The sequence below is a fragment of the Salvia hispanica genome, chromosome 6, assembly GCF_023119035.1.
Source record: "Salvia hispanica cultivar TCC Black 2014 chromosome 6, UniMelb_Shisp_WGS_1.0, whole genome shotgun sequence".
In the NCBI taxonomy this organism is placed as follows: Eukaryota; Viridiplantae; Streptophyta; class Magnoliopsida; order Lamiales; family Lamiaceae; genus Salvia; species Salvia hispanica.
In genome coordinates this window covers 46,702,009-46,721,179 of record NC_062970.1, presented here as the reverse complement: position 1 = coordinate 46,721,179, position 19,171 = coordinate 46,702,009, and the positions used below count along the sequence as shown (strand labels likewise).

The 19,171-nt window shown below is 36.9% G+C and overlaps 1 protein-coding gene across 2 annotated transcripts; it reads left to right on the top strand.

The window, feature by feature from the left end:
• Positions 1 to 1,600: 1,600 nt before the first annotated feature.
• On the top strand, positions 1,601 to 10,232 carry LOC125196662 (probable disease resistance protein At1g58602). 2 transcript variants are annotated; one of them, XM_048095267.1, is made up of 5 exons: positions 1,601 to 1,803; positions 6,340 to 6,413; positions 7,192 to 7,898; positions 8,003 to 9,756; positions 9,851 to 10,232. In XM_048095267.1, exons 3-4 carry the CDS (start codon positions 7,211 to 7,213, stop codon positions 9,733 to 9,735), a joined length of 2,421 nt encoding a protein of 806 aa, XP_047951224.1. In that variant the 5' UTR covers positions 1,601 to 1,803; positions 6,340 to 6,413; positions 7,192 to 7,210; the 3' UTR covers positions 9,736 to 9,756; positions 9,851 to 10,232. The 2 variants fall into 2 exon arrangements, with proteins under 2 accessions (XP_047951224.1, XP_047951223.1); XM_048095266.1 differs by having other exon boundaries at positions 1,602 to 1,803; positions 7,201 to 7,898.
• The last annotated feature ends 8,939 nt before the right edge of the window (positions 10,233 to 19,171 follow it).

Below are 19,171 nucleotides of genomic sequence, written 5' to 3'. Positions count from 1 at the left end.
GTACTCTGTATATTTTTACAATATCTATATATGCTTTCATTCATTGGTAGCTAGGCTGTCAAAACATAAATGTCAAACTTCTGGCTAAGTTTAATACGATAAATATATTAGTATAATAATAGTGTTAATTAAAGGATTTTAAAACTTGAAGTTGAACGTTATTATACAAAATTATGCTGAAATTAGCTATAGCCTAATGAGTTTGGGTTTGTTAATTATACTTTTGGGATGATAGAATTTATAAATTGTTAGTGTTTAAATATAAAAATTTATTAGAAATATAATACATGCAACTAAACCAAATTAAAAGTGTCAATAAATGAATTAATGTTGAGCTGGTATTCAGGTTAATTTGTCTCGATCCATCCCTAATTTTATATTTATCATTATATTTTTCCGAAAATAATTTAATTCATTGTTTTCATTTGTATACTAATCCAACGAATTAAATCACTATAAGACAGAACCAATCAGCCTATAGATGTACGTGTACTATATTAAATTCCAAGTGGTTCAATTTGAACTTACATTAATTAGTCAATGGTCATTTTTTATTCATTTTTAAGTGTGGGAATACGGTACTTATGGTTACCCTATCCGAAAACATCGGATAATAAAAATAATGTAAAATATCTATCCGATACTCGATCCGAGTATATTTTTGGAAATTCAAATACCCACTCTAGGTATTCAAACCCGAGGAATTGGATACCAAATACCCGACGACCCTAAACCCTAAACCCTAATATCTTTAATATTGCATGTATTTTATTGTATAAAACTACAAAAATGGATCATATTTATTTTAAAGTACTCCATCGATCTCATAATAAATGACACACTGGATAATAGCACGAGGTTTTAATTAAGAGATGTTAATTTATGTGGTAATGGAGAGACATCAACCTGGTTCATGTAAATAAACAAATATCAACTTGCCTTTTAATACAAAGTCCTGGTGGGGGTGGCAGTGAATTAAAATAATTAACCGTCCAACTGGTTGTTTTGCCATCGAAACTAGTCATAGAAATTTTAAAAAAATGCAACTTGTTATTAAACATTAGCTATCATAATTTACTAACTCTAACAACCTTCATTATTCAAACTGAAAAAATAAACTCCAACAACCATCCATTTTAGCATGTTAAATATTCACAAAATCGATGCACATAATCATCTAATTATGCTAAATATCATAATTTAAGCCCTTTATGAATTGGGACTGCCAACCCTCAACTATATATTCTGTCATCAATGATAATAGCAGTATACTAAATCCACTTAATTGAAAATAAATATAATTATCATTTAAATTTAAATTTTTATTTTTATTTATTTCTAGTCAATTAGATAAGGTTTAAAACTGAAACGTATAAAGTAGTTTTATGATTGCTTTTCCACACCTAATCCTTAGGTATAATTATAATTAGAGGAGACTTATGGTGTCGAGATTCTTAAAGCAATTTATTGAGAAGTGCAGCAAAAAATTAATTTATCTCAAGGCCTCCCTTCCATTATTATACTCCATTAGTCTAAGCCAGCTATTTCCCCCATTATTTTATTGTTAATTGTATCCCTTTCACATGGTTTACATTATCATTAAGCCAGCTATTTTTTGCAAATTAATTTTCTTTTCTCCATTTACTACCAATTAGTTAATCAACTTCCTAACATTTGAGTTTTGAATTTGCAATTCGAAATCCCTTCTAGCTCTGAAAGAAACTTTTTAAAAAAAAAAGAGAGTGACTGAATCGGAAAAGCAATTCGAAACCAGCAAAGATAAGATGAAAGCTTCATAAAAAGGTAGTATTTTCTTTCCTTGCTTTGAATAGTTTCAAAATTATCATGATAATTACATATGTTGTTGTTTCTGTTTAATCGAGAAGTTTGAATGTGAAATCGTTCGATTCAGAAATTTGATTCAAGACAGAATCATTTCTGTTAAATAGAGAGTTATTATAAGATTTAGTTAATCATGTTGAATTAGTTAGTTAAATTAAAATTCGCCTGATTTAGATCTTGTTAAATATATATACTCCCTTTTTTATCTTTCCTATTTTTACCTTATTATTGTGTGTTTGCAAATAAGTCCGTTTACAGTTTTCATTATCAAACTATTTGAACTTGTGCCTACAAATCCCTTCATCTTCCCCTCGAGTAATGCTTACCATTGAACAATTGGAGCATTTATTCGAACAGTTTCAGAACCTCAGTGTTTGCCAAATGCTAGTTTTTAATGGGCTTTTCATCGAACAGTTGGAGCTTGGCTTATGTTATGTACACATACACAAATGTTTTCCAATTAGGATTAAAATTTGATACTCCACTGTCTCACCCTAGTTGATTTTTTTCCATTTTATTAGCCTGCACATAATAGTTGGATCATTTTCATATATTTTTTAATATTTGGTACTTTCTTCTATAATTAAGTCATATTGAGTACTCCCTCCGTCCCGGGAAGAATGACCTCTTTCTTGGGCGGCACGGGAAGTTATGTAGCTTTATTTTGTATGTTTAGTGTGTGTTTAGTAATTTGCCATTTTAAATTGTCTTTAAATGGCCTATTTTACTTTTCTTCTCTCCTCGCTTATATACTTATTTTCCTCCACTTGAACTACATAAATGGTACCTGATCTTTTACTTTCACACATAATGGTATCTAATCTTTATTTTATATCGTTTTTGGTATCTATAAATCACATTTTTGGTACTTGATGCAACCCAAAATGCTCTCTAAACAAATACATATTCCCATTTGTATCATAGAGGATATTTTGGGCATACACAAAACTACTACCAAAAGTGATATTATAATATCTTCTCTCATTCTCCTCACTCTTTATACTATTATTATTAATTAATATTAATATTAATATTTTCATATTATAAATTAATAATTAAATTAATTTTTAATCATTCAAATATACTTAATCATAATTATAGTTATAATTATACAATAATATTATTATAATACTAAAAACTAGTACTCCCTCCATCCCACAAAAGATGTCACACTTGTGGGACGACACGAGATTTTAGGAGGTTTTGTTTTGTGAGTTAGGCGGAAAGAGAAAATATAATATTTATCTTACTGTGAGAGAGATTTTTTTCTAAAAATGAAAATGTGACATCTTTGGTGAGACAAATAATTATAGTATAATATTTTAAATTATGAACCATATAATATTGTATAATAATAATAATAATAATAATAATAATAATAATAATAATAATAATAATAATAATTATTATTATTATTATTATACAAATTATTATTATTATTATTATTATTATTTTATATTAAATTAGTGACTAATCAATATAGTCTTACTAAAAATTTAAAATTGTAAACTGTATTCATAATGATATAAAGAGTTGAATATTTTTAGTTAGGTGTTTCAACCCAAAAATGAGTATAAAATAATTTAATAAAAGATATTCAATTGATTTAATTATTTAAATAATTTATTTAATTAGGTGTTTTGTTCTTGATTTATGAATGCAAATAGATTTATGTATAAAATACTAAAAAGAAAGAAGAAAAAAAAGAGAAAAGAAAAAAGAGGAAGCATAAACTAAGAGAAAAAAAGAAAGAAGAAATGAAGATAAAATACTAAAAATAAAGAAGAAAATGAAGAAAAAAGAAAGAAGAAGAAACTAAAGAAGAAAAAAAAATCACATGCTTGGTAGTACTCCTATTTAATTGAAATTTTCAATAAATCCTTTCATAACCAAAAAATCACATGTTTGGTACCTAGGGTTATTTTTGTCACGAGGTACCAAAAACGATATTAAATTAAGATCAGGTATCATTTATGTAGGGATGGACAAAAATACTGAAATACCGCACTTATCGTAGCGAAAATACCGATTTTTCGGTATACCGCAATTTTCAGTACGGTATCATACCGTACCGAAATCTTTCGGTATGGTTAGGGTATCAACTTTCCTATATTGCTGTATACCGTGATATACCGAATATTTGGTATATAACATTGAATCGGTATACCGCGGTATACCGAATCCTCGGTAGATACCGAAAAATTGGTACATGTTGAAATATTATACTCCCTCCGTCCGGCTTAAGATGACACGTTTTTCTTTTTAGTTTGTCCCAACTAAGATGACATATTTCCTTTTTTGGAAACTTTCTCTCTCCAATTAATACACTCAACCACTTTTTCCCACCCCTATTAAAATATTCACCTTTCTTTCTCTCTCTATTTTAATACTTCCACCCACCTTTTCTCTCTCCAATTAAACACATTAACTAATTACTCCTAAAATCCCGTGCCGGCTAAGGAATGTGTCATCTTATCCGGGACAGAGGGAGTATATTTTACATTATATTTAATAGGGGTGCATTAAGGTTCTTACACCCTCTTAGTCTTAGATATAACACTAATATCGGCCCTTAGATCTATTAATCTAATGGCTATGATTAAAAGCACCACCGTACATTATTATATCATTTTCGTACATTAAGGCGCAATTTGGGTATAATACTATTACATCATTTATATGGATAAGTACATTAACTTAATGTATACATCATTTTGATCATTAATGTAAACCCTAAACATTAATGTGTTTTAATGTATATATCCCTTCTACGTAATGTTGATTATAATTTATTGAATGAATGGTGAAAGTTATATCCATTCCCTAAGGGTTTAGCAATCCATGGGGCTAGGGTGTAGTACCGACTCAGTAACACAACGTTCACTAGGGTAATCGTGTGGATATTATACCCTAGCCTTATGGATAAGTTAACCCTAGGGGACTGGATCTAACTTCCTCCGGTTAGTGAACATTATGTTAATATGATGGTACTACACCCTAACACCATGGAATACTAAACCCTTGGTGAATGATATTAACTTTCGGCCCTAAGGGAATTAATATGATGTTGCATTACTGGATAAGTGATGTACGCTATACCCATGATAATGTATATTGTACATTGTTGTCCAACTCATGCTTTTGTGAATTTGTAGATGCTATATAGTATAGCTTCCATTCACAAAAGCATGAGTCGGACAGTAATGTACGATATACCCATGATAATGTACAATATTGTACATTATCATGGGTATATCGTACATTACTTTCCGACTCATGCTTTTGTGAATTTGTAGATGCTATATAGTATAGCTTCCATCCACAAAAGCATTAGTTGGACAGTAATGTACGATATACCCGTAATAATGTGTACATTATTCAGTCACCTACGCACATTAATGTGTGAGACTCGTACATTAAATTCCATTTTCATACATTAATATCATGTACTAATAGAACATGATGTACAAATATAATTAAATCATGTAGCGAAGTCATGTATAATTGTGCTTTACTATTTTTACCCTTTAATGTACGAAAATGATACAATAATGTATGTCATTAGTTTTAATCATAGCCATCAGATTAATAGATCCAAGGGTGGAGATTTGTTTTCTGTCTTACAAATATTTAGTGTAATGATATGAATACATCCCATATTTAATATATTTATATAATATAAAATAGAATTAAAAAAAATCTTCAAAAATCTTACTTTTAAATATTTTGTGTATAAAAGAGATTTTTTTTTGCATAACGGTACTACGGTATACCGTAAAAGTACGGTAAACTGCAATAACGGTAAGCTAACAATATCAAAAATTAACGATACCGAATTTGCGGTATACCGAAACTTCAGTATGGTATCGGTATGATATTTGTCATACCGCAGTTTTAGGTAAGGTATGCGGTATGGCATTCTCGGTACGGTATACCGTATCGATATATCCCTACATTTATGTGCGAAAGTGAAAGATCAGGTACCATAGGTACCATTTATGTAGTTCACTCTTCTAAGTACTAATGCTTATTCTGTAATCTCCATGTTTGAAAAAAAAACATCTCAACTACGATAGTACATAGGGAAAACTTTTTTTTCATAATTTGAAATATTCTCATTGAGATTTTAGGAGAATAAATACTACTTCACCGCTGTAACGTGGGGAATGCAAGCTATTTGAATCACTAATTTTGTTGTTGTTTTTTTTTTGTCAGAGGGTCTTGATTAAATGGTTTTTTTATGCTCAAATCAATTGAAATAAGTAGTAACTAATTGTCTTAAAATTATCGATTCCACAACTTAAATGAAAGTCAATTCAGATGATGGCTCTTCCACACTTAATCCACCATGTAAGGAGTGATTAAATTATGTTCAAAATCCAATAGAATTTATTGATTAAAAGTGGACATTTCTTTGATGTTAACCTACATTATTTTAACTGTCTAAGCCACTTAACTTTCTTTTGTTATTGTTTTATGAAAATTTATCGGTCGCAGATATGTAGAAAAAGAGACTGAATCGGAAAATCAATTCGAAACCGGCAAACAAAAGAAGAGAATTTCAAAAAAAGGTATTCTCTCGTTCCTTTTATGCAGTTTTAAAATTCATCACATGATTGTAAATTTTTCAACTTTCTAAATCATGATTTTCAGAAGATCTCGTTCAGTAAAACATGCACGTAACAATCAACGCTATGTTAAGATCCGAAAGCATTATATTACTCGCAAAAAAAAGTTGATTAAATCTTATTGAAAGTATTATTTTTAATTAGAATTTATAATCCTTTAGATAATTTAGTGTTAACTTGCGCATCGTATTAAGAAGATTTGCCTATTTAAGTTGCATGGAGATCTTAAACAGAGAAAAAAAATAGGTTTACAAAAACATGAATTTTTGGACACCTGAATTCCATAACAAATGAAATCCTTATCGCAGTGGTCTTTTTTATACGGTTCCGTCAAAAAACTAACGATCATGCCACTGTATTAGCGTTGACCGTTAGTTTTTTTACGGAACCATAAAAAAAAGGACTACTTCAGCGACATTTTTATTTGTTTTGGTCATATGTTTAGGACCAAAATTGACCTTTACTTTTCTTTATAATTCAGTTTTTAAAAAAGTTGTGGGACGGAACAGAATTTAACCATTTTTTGTGATTTATGTAGCAATTTGCCTTTCAGAAATATGTCACTTTAAGTCGGACATCACATATCATAATTATACTCCTAGTTCTTGAAACAAGACACAAATAGGGAAACAAAAACAAGGAAAGAAGCTAAATACAAAGTTTATTTAAAAATGGAGGGAGTAATTATTTTCAATACATGCAACGATCTTATTAAGTGCAGTTATTGCAGAAGCATAAACATGGCGGAGGCCGCAGTCTCAGGGACGATACAAGAGAAGTTCGAGAACAAAATTGAAGAGCTGAAAGGGATGTTGGATTTCGTGAGAGAGTTGAAAATAGAAGAGAGGAGCAGGCTAAAAGATTTAATGGCTGACTTGGTCAAGTTGGCTCAAGGTGCCATGGACATGGGCATTAACGACTACCGCACTAGAAACATGTTCGAGAAGGTGACAAAGATGCAGATGATAAACTTTGGAGCTGATGAGAAAAATATCGGAGATGAAAAAGAAGAGGAAGTTGTGGTGGGGTTGGAGAAAGACATAGAGAAGTTGCTTGAAAAAATTATTTTTAAAGAATCGCGGTACTTACAGATTTTGTGTATAAAAGGCATGATTGGTATTGGAAAGACGACTCTGGCCAGACAACTGTACAAGGCCAAGGCCAAGGCCAAGGCCGGCACTAGCCAGTTCCAGCATCGTGCTTGGGTATTCATTTCTAGTGACATGAGTCACAGAGAGATACTTATGAAGCTGATACAGCAAATAGTCGTAAGAAATGAAAGTGATCCGTCATTGGAAGAAATGGGCACCCTAAATCTCGAACGGATGCTTCGCCAACACCTTGTAGGAAAGTCATATTTCATTGTTTTGGACAATATGTCGAATGAAGCGGAATTGAAATCCATCTTGAAATGTCTTCCATCTCGAGGTATATATCTTCGTCCGTTTTTTTACTATAATTGAAATCATATTTAACCCAAATGACTATATCAAATAATTTAATAATTGTTCTTATCATATGCATATATGCAGGTCTTATTGGAAGCAGTTTAAAGTTGCTGTTAACAAGTCGCTATGAGATTAAAACAACCAATGTCCATTATACTCACGAGATGAAGGCTTTGGATTCTGATAAGAGCTGGCAATTGTTTATGAAAACAATTGATAGAGTTACAGGTGTTGAGAACAAATTCTCGAAGGATTTGGAGAAGAAGGGCAAAGAGAAGCTGAAAGAATGTGGGGGTGTGCCGATAGCTATAATAGATGTTGCAAGGCAGAAAGCAAAAGAGAGACTTTCGGGGATGGAATGGGAACAACTTTTTGATTCAATTGATTTGAGTGAATCATTGAAGTCATTGGAACCGATGTATCAAGAATTGGGGGAAGAACTAAAACCACATTTCTTGCATTTGTCCTTTTTTAAGGAAAATGCAATAATCAGAGAAGAAAAGTTGGAAAAGATTTGGGCTGCAAATGGATTAAGTAGTGGATCAGTTGTAAGGGATTTTGCTGATGGATCGATTTTTGAAGTCGTGAAGCAGTACTTTACAACAAAAAAGTGTCGCCTCAATCCTCTGCTACACATGATATCAATCCAAAAGGCAAAAGAGAAAATCTGCTTTGAGATCTTAAGGAGAAATGATAACAGTAGGCCCTCTCAGCATGCCCTTCATCGTGTTATCCATTTTGGTAGAGAAAAGTTCTATCATTTCAGGAATGAAGATAGCAAACAGCTTATTTCTCTCATCTTCCATGGAGGTGGTAGCTACTTGGACGACACTAGCTCGTCTTATTGGGAGAGTCTTAAACTACTCAAAATACTTGACATGGAAGATTTTGGGTTGAAGACTTTATTCAAAGAAATCGGAGGATTGATTGAGTTGAGATACTTGGGATTGAGAAATAATTACATACAAAAGATCCCACGCTCGTTGGGGGGGTTGAAAAAGCTTGAGGCTCTTGATATAGCTCAGAATTTTATGGTGGAGGTCCCAGATATTATAAAGGAAATGGACGGTCTTCGTGATCTCCACATGTCTAATGTGATTTGCTCCAGTCCTTTGCAAGTAGATGCCCTAAAGAATTTGGAGACCTTGACCTACATCTCGATTTATGATTGGGCATATGATGACTCGCAATTGGAGAAAATGTTTAACCTCCGAACGTTGGGCATTGAAGCAGTTGATGAAAACTCAGATGTAGGCAATCTTTTTGAGACACTAGCTAAGCTTCCGAGCTTTGATAATCTTTTCATAAGAGGGTTTCGTTTTAGAAGCATGCCATGTTTGGACAAAATTGGTGTTATACAAAGTCTCGAGACGCTAAAACTAGATGGGCACATAGGTAGGCTACCAAGTGCAGATAAGATACCTCAAGGGATTATGCGCATAACATTGGTAAATACTTGTCTTGATGAAGACCCCATGCCAATATTAGAGAAGTTCACTCGCCTATCGTACCTCAAACTGCGAAATGCATACAGTGGTCAACAAATGGTGATCCGACAGGGCGGATTTCCCATGCTCAAAGTGCTTAGCATCAACGAGTTGTGGAATCTTGAGAAGATACAAGTTGATGATGGTGCAATGTCGAGTCTCAGGAATCTAGAAATCAATAGCTGTCCATTTCTCGAGACGCCCCCGGAACAGATTAAGAGGATGCCTGAACTGCAAAATTTAACGATGGTAACAACCAAACACGTTGCAACAAAGGTTGGAAAAACAGATTTGACCTCCAAAATTTTGGAGGTGGACATCTATCCATAATCTGAAGTTGATATATATCTGGTTAGTAGAGTATATATATTTTTTTTCTTTCATTTTCCCTTTTGTTTATGTGCAAATAACTTGTTCTACTGTCTTTGTAAACAAACTACATTAGAAAGATACAAGTTGTAGAAGGTGCAATGTTGACAGATACGTGTACCTCGACGAGCAGAGAGATAGAGGCTGAACTCACAGGCTTGGCCACTTCTTCACCACCATCGTTGCTCCCGAGGGCCACCACCGGACATCGCCACAAAGTTCATCAACCATGGTATCTTGAAGATTTTGTCTATGATTGTTTCCTTAATTTATCCATTATTTGGTATCTAATTAATTTCCATGTATCGAGTCGAGCATAATTATAAGCTCCATTCAGGGTTTTCTTTGTCGGTTCTTTCCCTGAATGCAAAAGAGAGTCGAACCGCATTTGTAAATAAGTATAAATAGATTTATTGTATCCCATCTCAATTAAGAAATAGTACAATATAATTTGTGTGTGTTTTAGAGCACTTTATTCAGTTATGTTATTGTTTTATGAAATACAAATAAAAGTTTATGAAAAATTTAGTTGAATATTGTAGTATTGTTTTCCTATTAATTTTACAATAAAATGTTTGTGAATCAAGTTAGTGGAATATGATTGTGATGGATTGTGATGGACTGCCGCTTGCGATAGTAGTCATTGGAGGCATCCTGCGCGAGTTATCAGACTCAAAAAATGTGGAGACAACTAAAAGGAACTGGATTAAAGTGTCGGAAGATGTGAACTCATATCTCAGTGAGAAGGACCCGCTAGAAAGCATGACAAAATTCATATCTTTGAGTTATGAGAATCTACCTCACTACTTGCGACCTTGCTTTCTCTATCTGGGGCTGTTCTCGGAAGACTATGAGATTTCAGCTTCCAAATTGATCCGCATGTGGATTGGAGAAGGATTCATAGAACGGAAGTGTAAGAATGAGTGCACACTTAGTCTCAGACTTAGAAAAGGAAATGCGAAAGAGAGAATAAATAGCTTCCAGAAACTAGCCGTTGGAGTTAGTTAGTTTGTTAGGAAATAGCCGTTGGAGGCTTAGTTTCTTGTTTTCTTGTTTCAGTTAGTTAGTGGCAGTTACCACTCTCATGCCAGCTTTAAATAGCTCAGTTATTGTATCTTGTAGAGCTAGAAATCAAGCAAAAAAAAAAATCCCTTTTCTCCAAGAAACTCTCTCGTTCTTCTTCAAGATTAGTGTGTGTTTTTTCTGTGTGAGTGAGATTATTCATACTGTGAGTGTGTGAGTGAATCTGAGGGTTTAGATCTTGCTGTGTTAACAAGTGGCGCCATCTGTGGGAAGATTTGAAGCTGTGTCTTTCCAGAAGTGTTCAGCCGATCTTCAGAGATGGCAGCAAGATTAGATGCAGAGAAATTCACGGGTAAAAATGATTATGGTCTGTGGAAGATGAAGATGAAGGCTGTGTTGATTCAGCAGGGTTTAGCTGCAGTTCTTACACCTGCGGAGAAAGGGAAAGCTCCAGTTCTTGATGAGAAATCTCAGGCCAAGATGGATGAAATGCAACTCAAAGCCCACAGCGCAGTGATCTTGTGCTTGGGAGACAAAGTGCTGAGAGAAGTTCAAGAATCCAAGACAGTCCTGGAGATTCTATAGAAGTTGGATGAAGTCTATTTGGCTAAGTCTTTAGCAAACAGACTTTAATTGAAGAAAAGATTCTACTCCTACAGTTTTGCTGCGGATAGGTACATCACAGAGCAGCTGGAGGAGTTTAACAAGATTGTTGATGATCTTGGCTCTGTGGATGTAAAGATTTTTTATGAAGACAAGGCCATCCTGACACTCAATGCCCTGCCTAGTTCTTATGATCAACTAAGTGATGCCATCATGGCAGAGATAAGCCTATCACATACACAGAGGTCTATTCAGCTCTGATGGCCAAAGAGCTTCAGAGAAATACCAGCAAGGGGTCTGATCTACAAGCCCCAGAAGCTCTAAATGTAAAGAAATTCAAGAAGCCAAAGTTCAAGAAGTATGAGGAAAATTCCAAGGGATCCACCTCTGATACACAAAAAGAAACCAGGTCATGCCACTGGTGCAAGAAGCCTGGGCATCTAAAGAAGGATTGTTTCGCTTGGAAGAGGAAGCAAGCATCTGAGGGCAAGGGACATAACACCTCTGACTGTGTAGAGGGTGTAGATCCTCCTGTCCAACTCCTGAATGTAGTAGATAAATGGGTAAATCAGAGGTGGATTATGGATTCTGGGTACAGTTTTCACATGTGCCCCAACAAGAGCTGGTTTCATGATCTCAAGGAGGCAGATGGAACAGTTTTACTTGGAAATAATCACATCTGTAAGATCAGAGGAGTGGGGAATGTGAAGCTGAGGCTTCAAGATGGCTCCATCAAGATCTTGACAGAAGTAAGGTTCATTCCTGAAGTTAAAAGGAATCTGATCTCTTTGGGAGTACTTGAGAAGAAAGGTTTCAATATCTTAATGAGTCAGGGAAAGATTCTAGTGCAATCAGGGAAGCAAGATGTTATGGTGGCTGAAAGAGAGTATACACTTTACTACCTAACTGCTGAAGCTGTTAATGGAGAAAGCCATTCAATATCTACTGAAAATATGAAGCTATGGCACATGAGATTAGGCCATCCAGCTAAGGGAAGCATGAAAGAATTGGTGAAAAAGGGTCTAATCCCTGGAGAAAGCAACAGCAAGCTAGATCCCTATGAGCATTGCATTTTGGGGAAAGCAAAGAAAGCCCCTTATCCTACAGGTATACACTCATCTACAGCTCATCTAGACTACATACACAGTGACCTATGGAGTCCTTCTCCGGTTAATTCTGTTGGTGGAGGAAGATACTACCTGTCTATTATTGATGACTACACTAGGAAGCTGTCGGTTTATATTCTGAGAGAAAAATCAGAAACTTTTGAGAAATTTAAAATATGGTGCAAAGAGGTGGAGTTAGGGAAAGGTAGGAGTGTGAAGTGCCTTAGGACAAATAATGGTTTAGAATATCTTTCTACTGAGTTTGACATGTGGTGTAAAGAAAAGGGTATGAAAAGGCATAGGACAGTCCCTGCAACCCACAACAAAATGGGGTTGCAGAGAGGATGAATAGGACTATTTTGGAAAGGGTGAGGTGCCTACTTCTAAGCTCTGGTTTGAGCATTAAATTCTGGGGAGAGGCAGTATATACTGCTTCTTATCTAATCAACAAGTGCCCCACTTCAGCTCTAAAGTCAGAGACTCCAGATTACATGTGGTATGGAGCTCATAGTGATTACTCAAAGTACAAGGTGTTTGGATGTGCAGCTTTTGCACATACTAGACAAAGTAAGCTTGAAGCTAGAGCCAGGCTCTGAAGTGTATTATGCTTGGCTATCAGAAGGGGGTTAAAGGTTATAGGCTCTGGTGTATTGAGCCTGGTAAGCAAAAGGTGATCATCAGTAGAGATGTGGTGTTCACTGAAACTCACATGCCCTATTTGAAGAAGGATTCAATTCCTGATGAGTCTGATAGTGACTTCTTTAAGGTGGAGTCAGGTGGCCAAGATGTTGGTGGAGTTAGTGATTCTGAGAGTGAGTCAGAGGCTGAAGATGTAGGTGCTTCTAGTCAAGGTGGAGGTACTTCAGAGACTACTAGAGAGTACCAGATTGCTAGAGATAAAGGAAAGAGAAATGTATGACCTTCCCAGAAGTTCTCTGATGAAGTTTACTATGCTTTGTGTGCTGCTGAAAACATTGAGCTCACAGATCCTCTCACTTATAAGGCGGCTATGAGAAGTAAGGACAGAGATAAATGGGTAGAAGCCATGAATGAAGAAAGTGAGTCCTTACTCAAGAACAAAACCTGGATTTTGGTGGATAAGTCTCAGCTGAAATCTGATGGGAAGGAAAGGAGGTTAGTAGCTGCAAATGGGTGTTCAAGAAAAAGATTGAAACTACTGATAAAGATAGAGTTAAGTTCAAAGCTCGTTTGGTGGCTAGAGAATTTACACAGCAAGAAGGTGTGGACTTCAATGAGGTGTTTGCTCCTGTTGTGAAGCACACCTCTATTAGAATTTTGCTGGCTGTGGTGAACCAATTAGATTGGGAATTGCAGCAGCTTGATGTTAAGACTGCTTTTCTCAATGGTGATCTTGAGGAAACAATTTTCATGGATCAGCCTGAGGGCTATGTGAAGCCTGGTAATGAGAGTAAGGTCTGCTTGCTTAAAAGAAGCTTGTATGGGCTAAAGCAAAGTCCGAGGTAGTGGAATAGAAAGTTTGATGGGCAGATGGTGAAGATTGGGTTTCTAAGATCTAAGTTTGATGATTGTATCTACATTAAGAAGAAAGGCAACACTCCAGTAGCCTATTTGTTACTATATGTAGATGATATGCTCCTTGCTGGACCATCTTTGGCTGAGATACAGAAAGTCAAGGATGATTTGAAGTCTAGTTTTGAGATGAAGGATCTAGGAGAGGCTAAGAAGATCCTTGCTATTAACATCCAGAGAGACAGAAGCAGTAAGAAGTTATGGCTCTTTCAGTCAGATTATATTGAGAAAGTACTGAAGAGGTTCAACATGGAAAATGCCAAAGCTGCTTCAACACCCTTGTCACAGAGTTTCAAGCTATCTAAGGAGCAGGCCCCTAAATCTATGCAAGAGGCAAAGGAGATGGAGTCTATTCTTTATGCTAGTGTGGTTGGAAGTGTTATGTACACCATGATCTGTACTAGGCCAGACTTGGCTCATGCTATCTCAGTTACTAGCAGATACATGGCTAGAATGCCCTCAAGTGGATTCTGAGGTATTTGAAGACCACTGGTAGCTGTGGTATTGTGTTTAATGGCTGTGATAAGGAGGTTGAGGAAGTAGTGGTGGGTTACTGTGATGCAGATTATGCCACTAATCTGGATAATAGGAAGTCTCAAACTGGCTATTTGTTCGCTATGTTTGGAACTGTGGTCAGTTGGAAGTCAGGGTTACAAAGTGTTGTTTCTCTATCAACAACAGAGGCAGAGTATATGGCATTACTGCAGCAGTACAAGAAAGCTTCTGGATTCAGGGTGTGATCTCAGATTTTGGTTTTGATCAGAGAACCATGATTGTTCATTGTGACAGTAGCTCAGCTATGTGTTTGGCTAAACATCAGTATTTCCATGAAAGGAGCAAACACATAGATGTGAGACTACATTTTATTAGAGATGAAACAGAGAAGGGAAGAGTGAAGGTGGTCAAGATTGACACTTTACACAATCCAGCTGATATGATAACAAAGTCTCTAGGGAGAGACAAGTTTGATCATTGCAAGGCTTTGATCAAGATCTGCTGTAAGGACTGAAGTGTGTACTCAGGTGGAGAATTGTAATAATGAGTGCACACTTAGTCTCAGACTTAGAAAAGGAAATGCGAAAGAAAGAAGAAATAGCTTCCAGAAACTAGCCGTTGGAGTTAGTTAGTTTGTTAGGAAATAGCTTATGGAGGCTTAGTTTCTTGTTTTCTTGTATCAGTTAGTTAGTGGCAGTTACCACTCTCGTGCCAGCTTTAAATAGCTCGATTATTGTATCTTGTAGAGCTAGAAATCAAGAAAAAAAAAGAATCCCTTTTCTCCAAGAAACTCTCTCGTTCTTCTTCAAGATTAGTGTGTGTTTTTTCTGTGTGAGTGAGATTATTCATACTGTGAGTGTGTGAGTGAATCTGAGGGTTTAGATCTTGCTGTGTTAACAAGAAGGATGAACGTACACCATTGGAGGAGGTCGGGCAAAATTATTTGAAGGATCTCGTTAGTAGAAACTTAGTCAAAGCTCTCAAGTTTAGAGCTGATGGTAATATTAAAATATGCCAGATTCATGATACCTTGCGTGAATTCTGCCGCATTGAAACTGCAACCGAAAACTTTCTTCAAGAGATCAGGCTCGACGAACATGGACAATGTGCAACTACAATCTCTGAGTGGTGCCGCCGTCTTTCTATTCATTCCGATTGCAAGCGCTATGATAGGAGTAAAAGGCTAATCCTCGAAAATATATAAACACGAGAGGTGCTTGGATAAAATAACTCACTCTCAAATGAACTGTCAATCTGAAATAGGAAATAACTCTCGGCACATTTATTGAAGACAAAAAGAACAAGTACTGAAATATAAATCCTCCGCAGAGGCCGGCTACGTCGTCCTAAACTGATGTTCTTCCCAAGATGATATTAACTTATCTGTCGTCCACTTTATATAGCAAATCTAATAAAATAAAATAGGGAATACCTAACAACTCTAATAACCCATGAAAGTAGAAACTGACTTAACAATTATAACAACTAAAAGGAGACTGCCGAATTATTCTCTTTTAAACCTCCTTCTTTAAGAATAAGCTGTGTGAAAACGGTGGAAATGACAAAGTGATATGGCGGCGTCGGTGTGCCGAGAGCCCGGAGACAAAGTGGTCTAATTTTGACTTTTTAAAATTAACTTGCAAAATCAATTGGGCTCTTAATCTAATGTAGGTTAAGCCCATTATTTTCGGTCCATAACAAATCGTACTTCTAAGTTCTATGTTAGAATCTCCAATGCTACGTACTTCCCATCGCCCTTTCCATCGGACTTTCCAAAAACACCTTCTATCACGTCATAAGGACTTCTCACCCTCCTACCACGTCATAAGGACTTCCCACTACACAATCTAGACTTCCTATCGCCCTTCCCGCGCGGACTTCCGGCAATAAAAAAAATTCACAAATTCACAAATATTCAATTTACGTTACGGAATTAAAATTCCGATATGAAATCGGAAGGGGAAAATGCAACAACTTCATTAAAAAAAACATACATAATTATATAAAAAAAATTTACAATGCAAACAACAGAAAATTAAAATATCAACGTCTACCCCTCCGTGTCCAAAGCTCTTCCATGATATCGTTCTGAAGTTGTATATGGGCTTGTGTTTGCCGCATGTTGGCAAATGCGCGGATCTGATCGGCCCCTCCATGAGGTACCCCCATATGTACATTCGCGGTGGACACGCCGTGGCTTGGACCGGCACTCATAGAATCTTCATTGGTCCACTGAGTCAGTTCAACACCTTCACTTTCGACAATCATATTGTGCATAATAATACATCCATACATGACATCATCGATGCTGTCAATATACCACATCCGTGAAGGACCCTTCACTACCGCCCATCAACTCTGGAGCACAGCAAATGTCCGCTCAACGTCTTTGCGCGCTGCCTCCTGACGACCCGCAAAGTAGATCTTTTTACTTTCTAATGGGCATTTGATCGTCTTCACAAAGACGGGCCAATTTGGGTATATCCCATCAGCCAAATAGTATCTCATATTGTGTTGGTTGCCGTTAGCGATGAAACTGATGGCGGGACCAACGCCATTGCACTGATCGTTGAATAGGGGCGACGACTTGAGGATGTTGATGTCATTGTTCGACCCGGCTACTCCAAAATAAGCTTGCCATATCCACAGCCGGTAGTCAGCTACAACTTCAAGGATCATCGTGGGATGCTTGCCTTTGAAGCCGGTAGTGTACATCCCTTTCCAGCCGGCGGGGCAGTTCTTCCACTCCCAATGCATACAATCTATGCTGCCCAACATCCCGGAAAACCCGTGCATATCTATCAGCTGCTAGCAGTCTGCGGGGCTGGGCTTCCGAAGATACCAATCCCCGAATATCTCTCTAACTCCCTGGCAAATATACTCCAGACACTCGTTGGCTGTCGACTCGCCAATGTGGAGGTACTCGTCGAACATGTCGGCCGCGCCTCTGTACGCCAGTTGCCTGATTGCTGCCGTGCACTTCTGTATGGGCGTGTGACCGGGTTCGCCAACAACGTCCTCCCTGAACCTGAAATACTCGTATCGATGCTCTAAAGCATTCACGATACGCATAAATAGCGTACGATGCATCCTAAAACGTCGCCGGAATAAGACATCCCCAAAATGCGGCTCCAGAGCGAAGTAGTCTTGATACAATCGATGATGTGTAACGATGTGGTCCCGCGGTATTATAGTTTGATGACGGATTGGCCGAGGTACCGCCGCATGCTGCTGCCGCTGGATCGCCTGGCATAGTAGGCGATCTATCGCCCCTGTCATAGCGGCCTGCAATTCTTTATTACTATCACTGTCACTACGCCCCCGCCACTACCACCCGCACCACTACTAGCAATTCTAGATATACTTGAGAATAGAAATTTAGAGAGAGAGAAACTCATTAACACAAGTGGTGCGATTGAAATGAAGTTCAACGAGTCGTATATATAGAGTTTTTTTTTTTTTTAAAAAGGCGGACGTCCGCGAGTCGCCACAATGGCGAACGTCCGCATGCCCTTCCGCCGTTTTAAGGGAAGCTAACTGTAGCGTCTACTAAGTGGATCTAACTCGCTAGAACTCTGTCACAGTTATGAAGCAAGTTATGTTAAATCATACACGATTGTGTCACTCAATCATGAAGCATCAAGATTAACTTAGGGAAGAAACAAAGTAAAAACAAAACGGATATTAAATAGAAAACGAAATTGTATAAACTAATAAAAGTTACTAACACATCCGAAGAAACCTATGAATTTAGTTAGACATAATTGAATAAGCTAAAAACATAGATTGGAGTGAAAACAATTGGAACATAGAACTAAAGCAAATAAAACACGTAGGTTGAATCCTTGTCGTTCTTGATGTTCTTGCTTCTTTCTCCAACCCCTTGCACAATGAAGAACTCTCAAATTTATGCTATGGAAGTAATTGGCAAAAAGATGATGAAAGATTAGGGTTGGAGGAGGAACTATGAAAGCTCCCCTTTTGGGGGCTAAGGAAGGGTTGAATTTTATGAATGAGGTTATGGGGTATATATAGGCTTTAGAAGGATTTAAATTTGGTAATAAGTGTCCTCCAAGCATTAGGAAATATGTAATTTTCGTTCCTCACAGTAGAAGGAAAAGATTTGGCTTCACAAGGTAATATCTTCTTGCCTTCTTCAAATTCCCGCATAGACTGCAGCTGGCAGCTTTGCGTGACCTTGGTAGAACGGTCATAACTCTCTCCACAGAACTCTGATTGAGTTAATTCTTGAACCATCTTGAATCTCTTTTCAAGACGAAGAGAATGGTGTGTAGACCGCTCCGATCGGACTTCAGGATCGCCGGAAAATTGAGTTTGAAGACAGCTGTCGCGCGGCGCGTTTCTGTGGCGGGCCGCCGCACCTTGGCCGGCGGTCGCCGCGCGCAGTCCAGTAGCTTCTGACTCCTTGTGGCGGTCGCCACGCACTTCCCGGCGGTCGCCGGGCGTGTCTTTGTCACCGCTAAGTGCCGGCGGTTGCCAGAAGTGTTGCGGCGGTCGCCGGAGAAGCTCCAGATTTCCTACTTCGCGTTTTTACTCCCTTTTTTGGCTCAAATATGCACATTTCTCACAAAACACGTCAAAATACCAAAATAGATAAA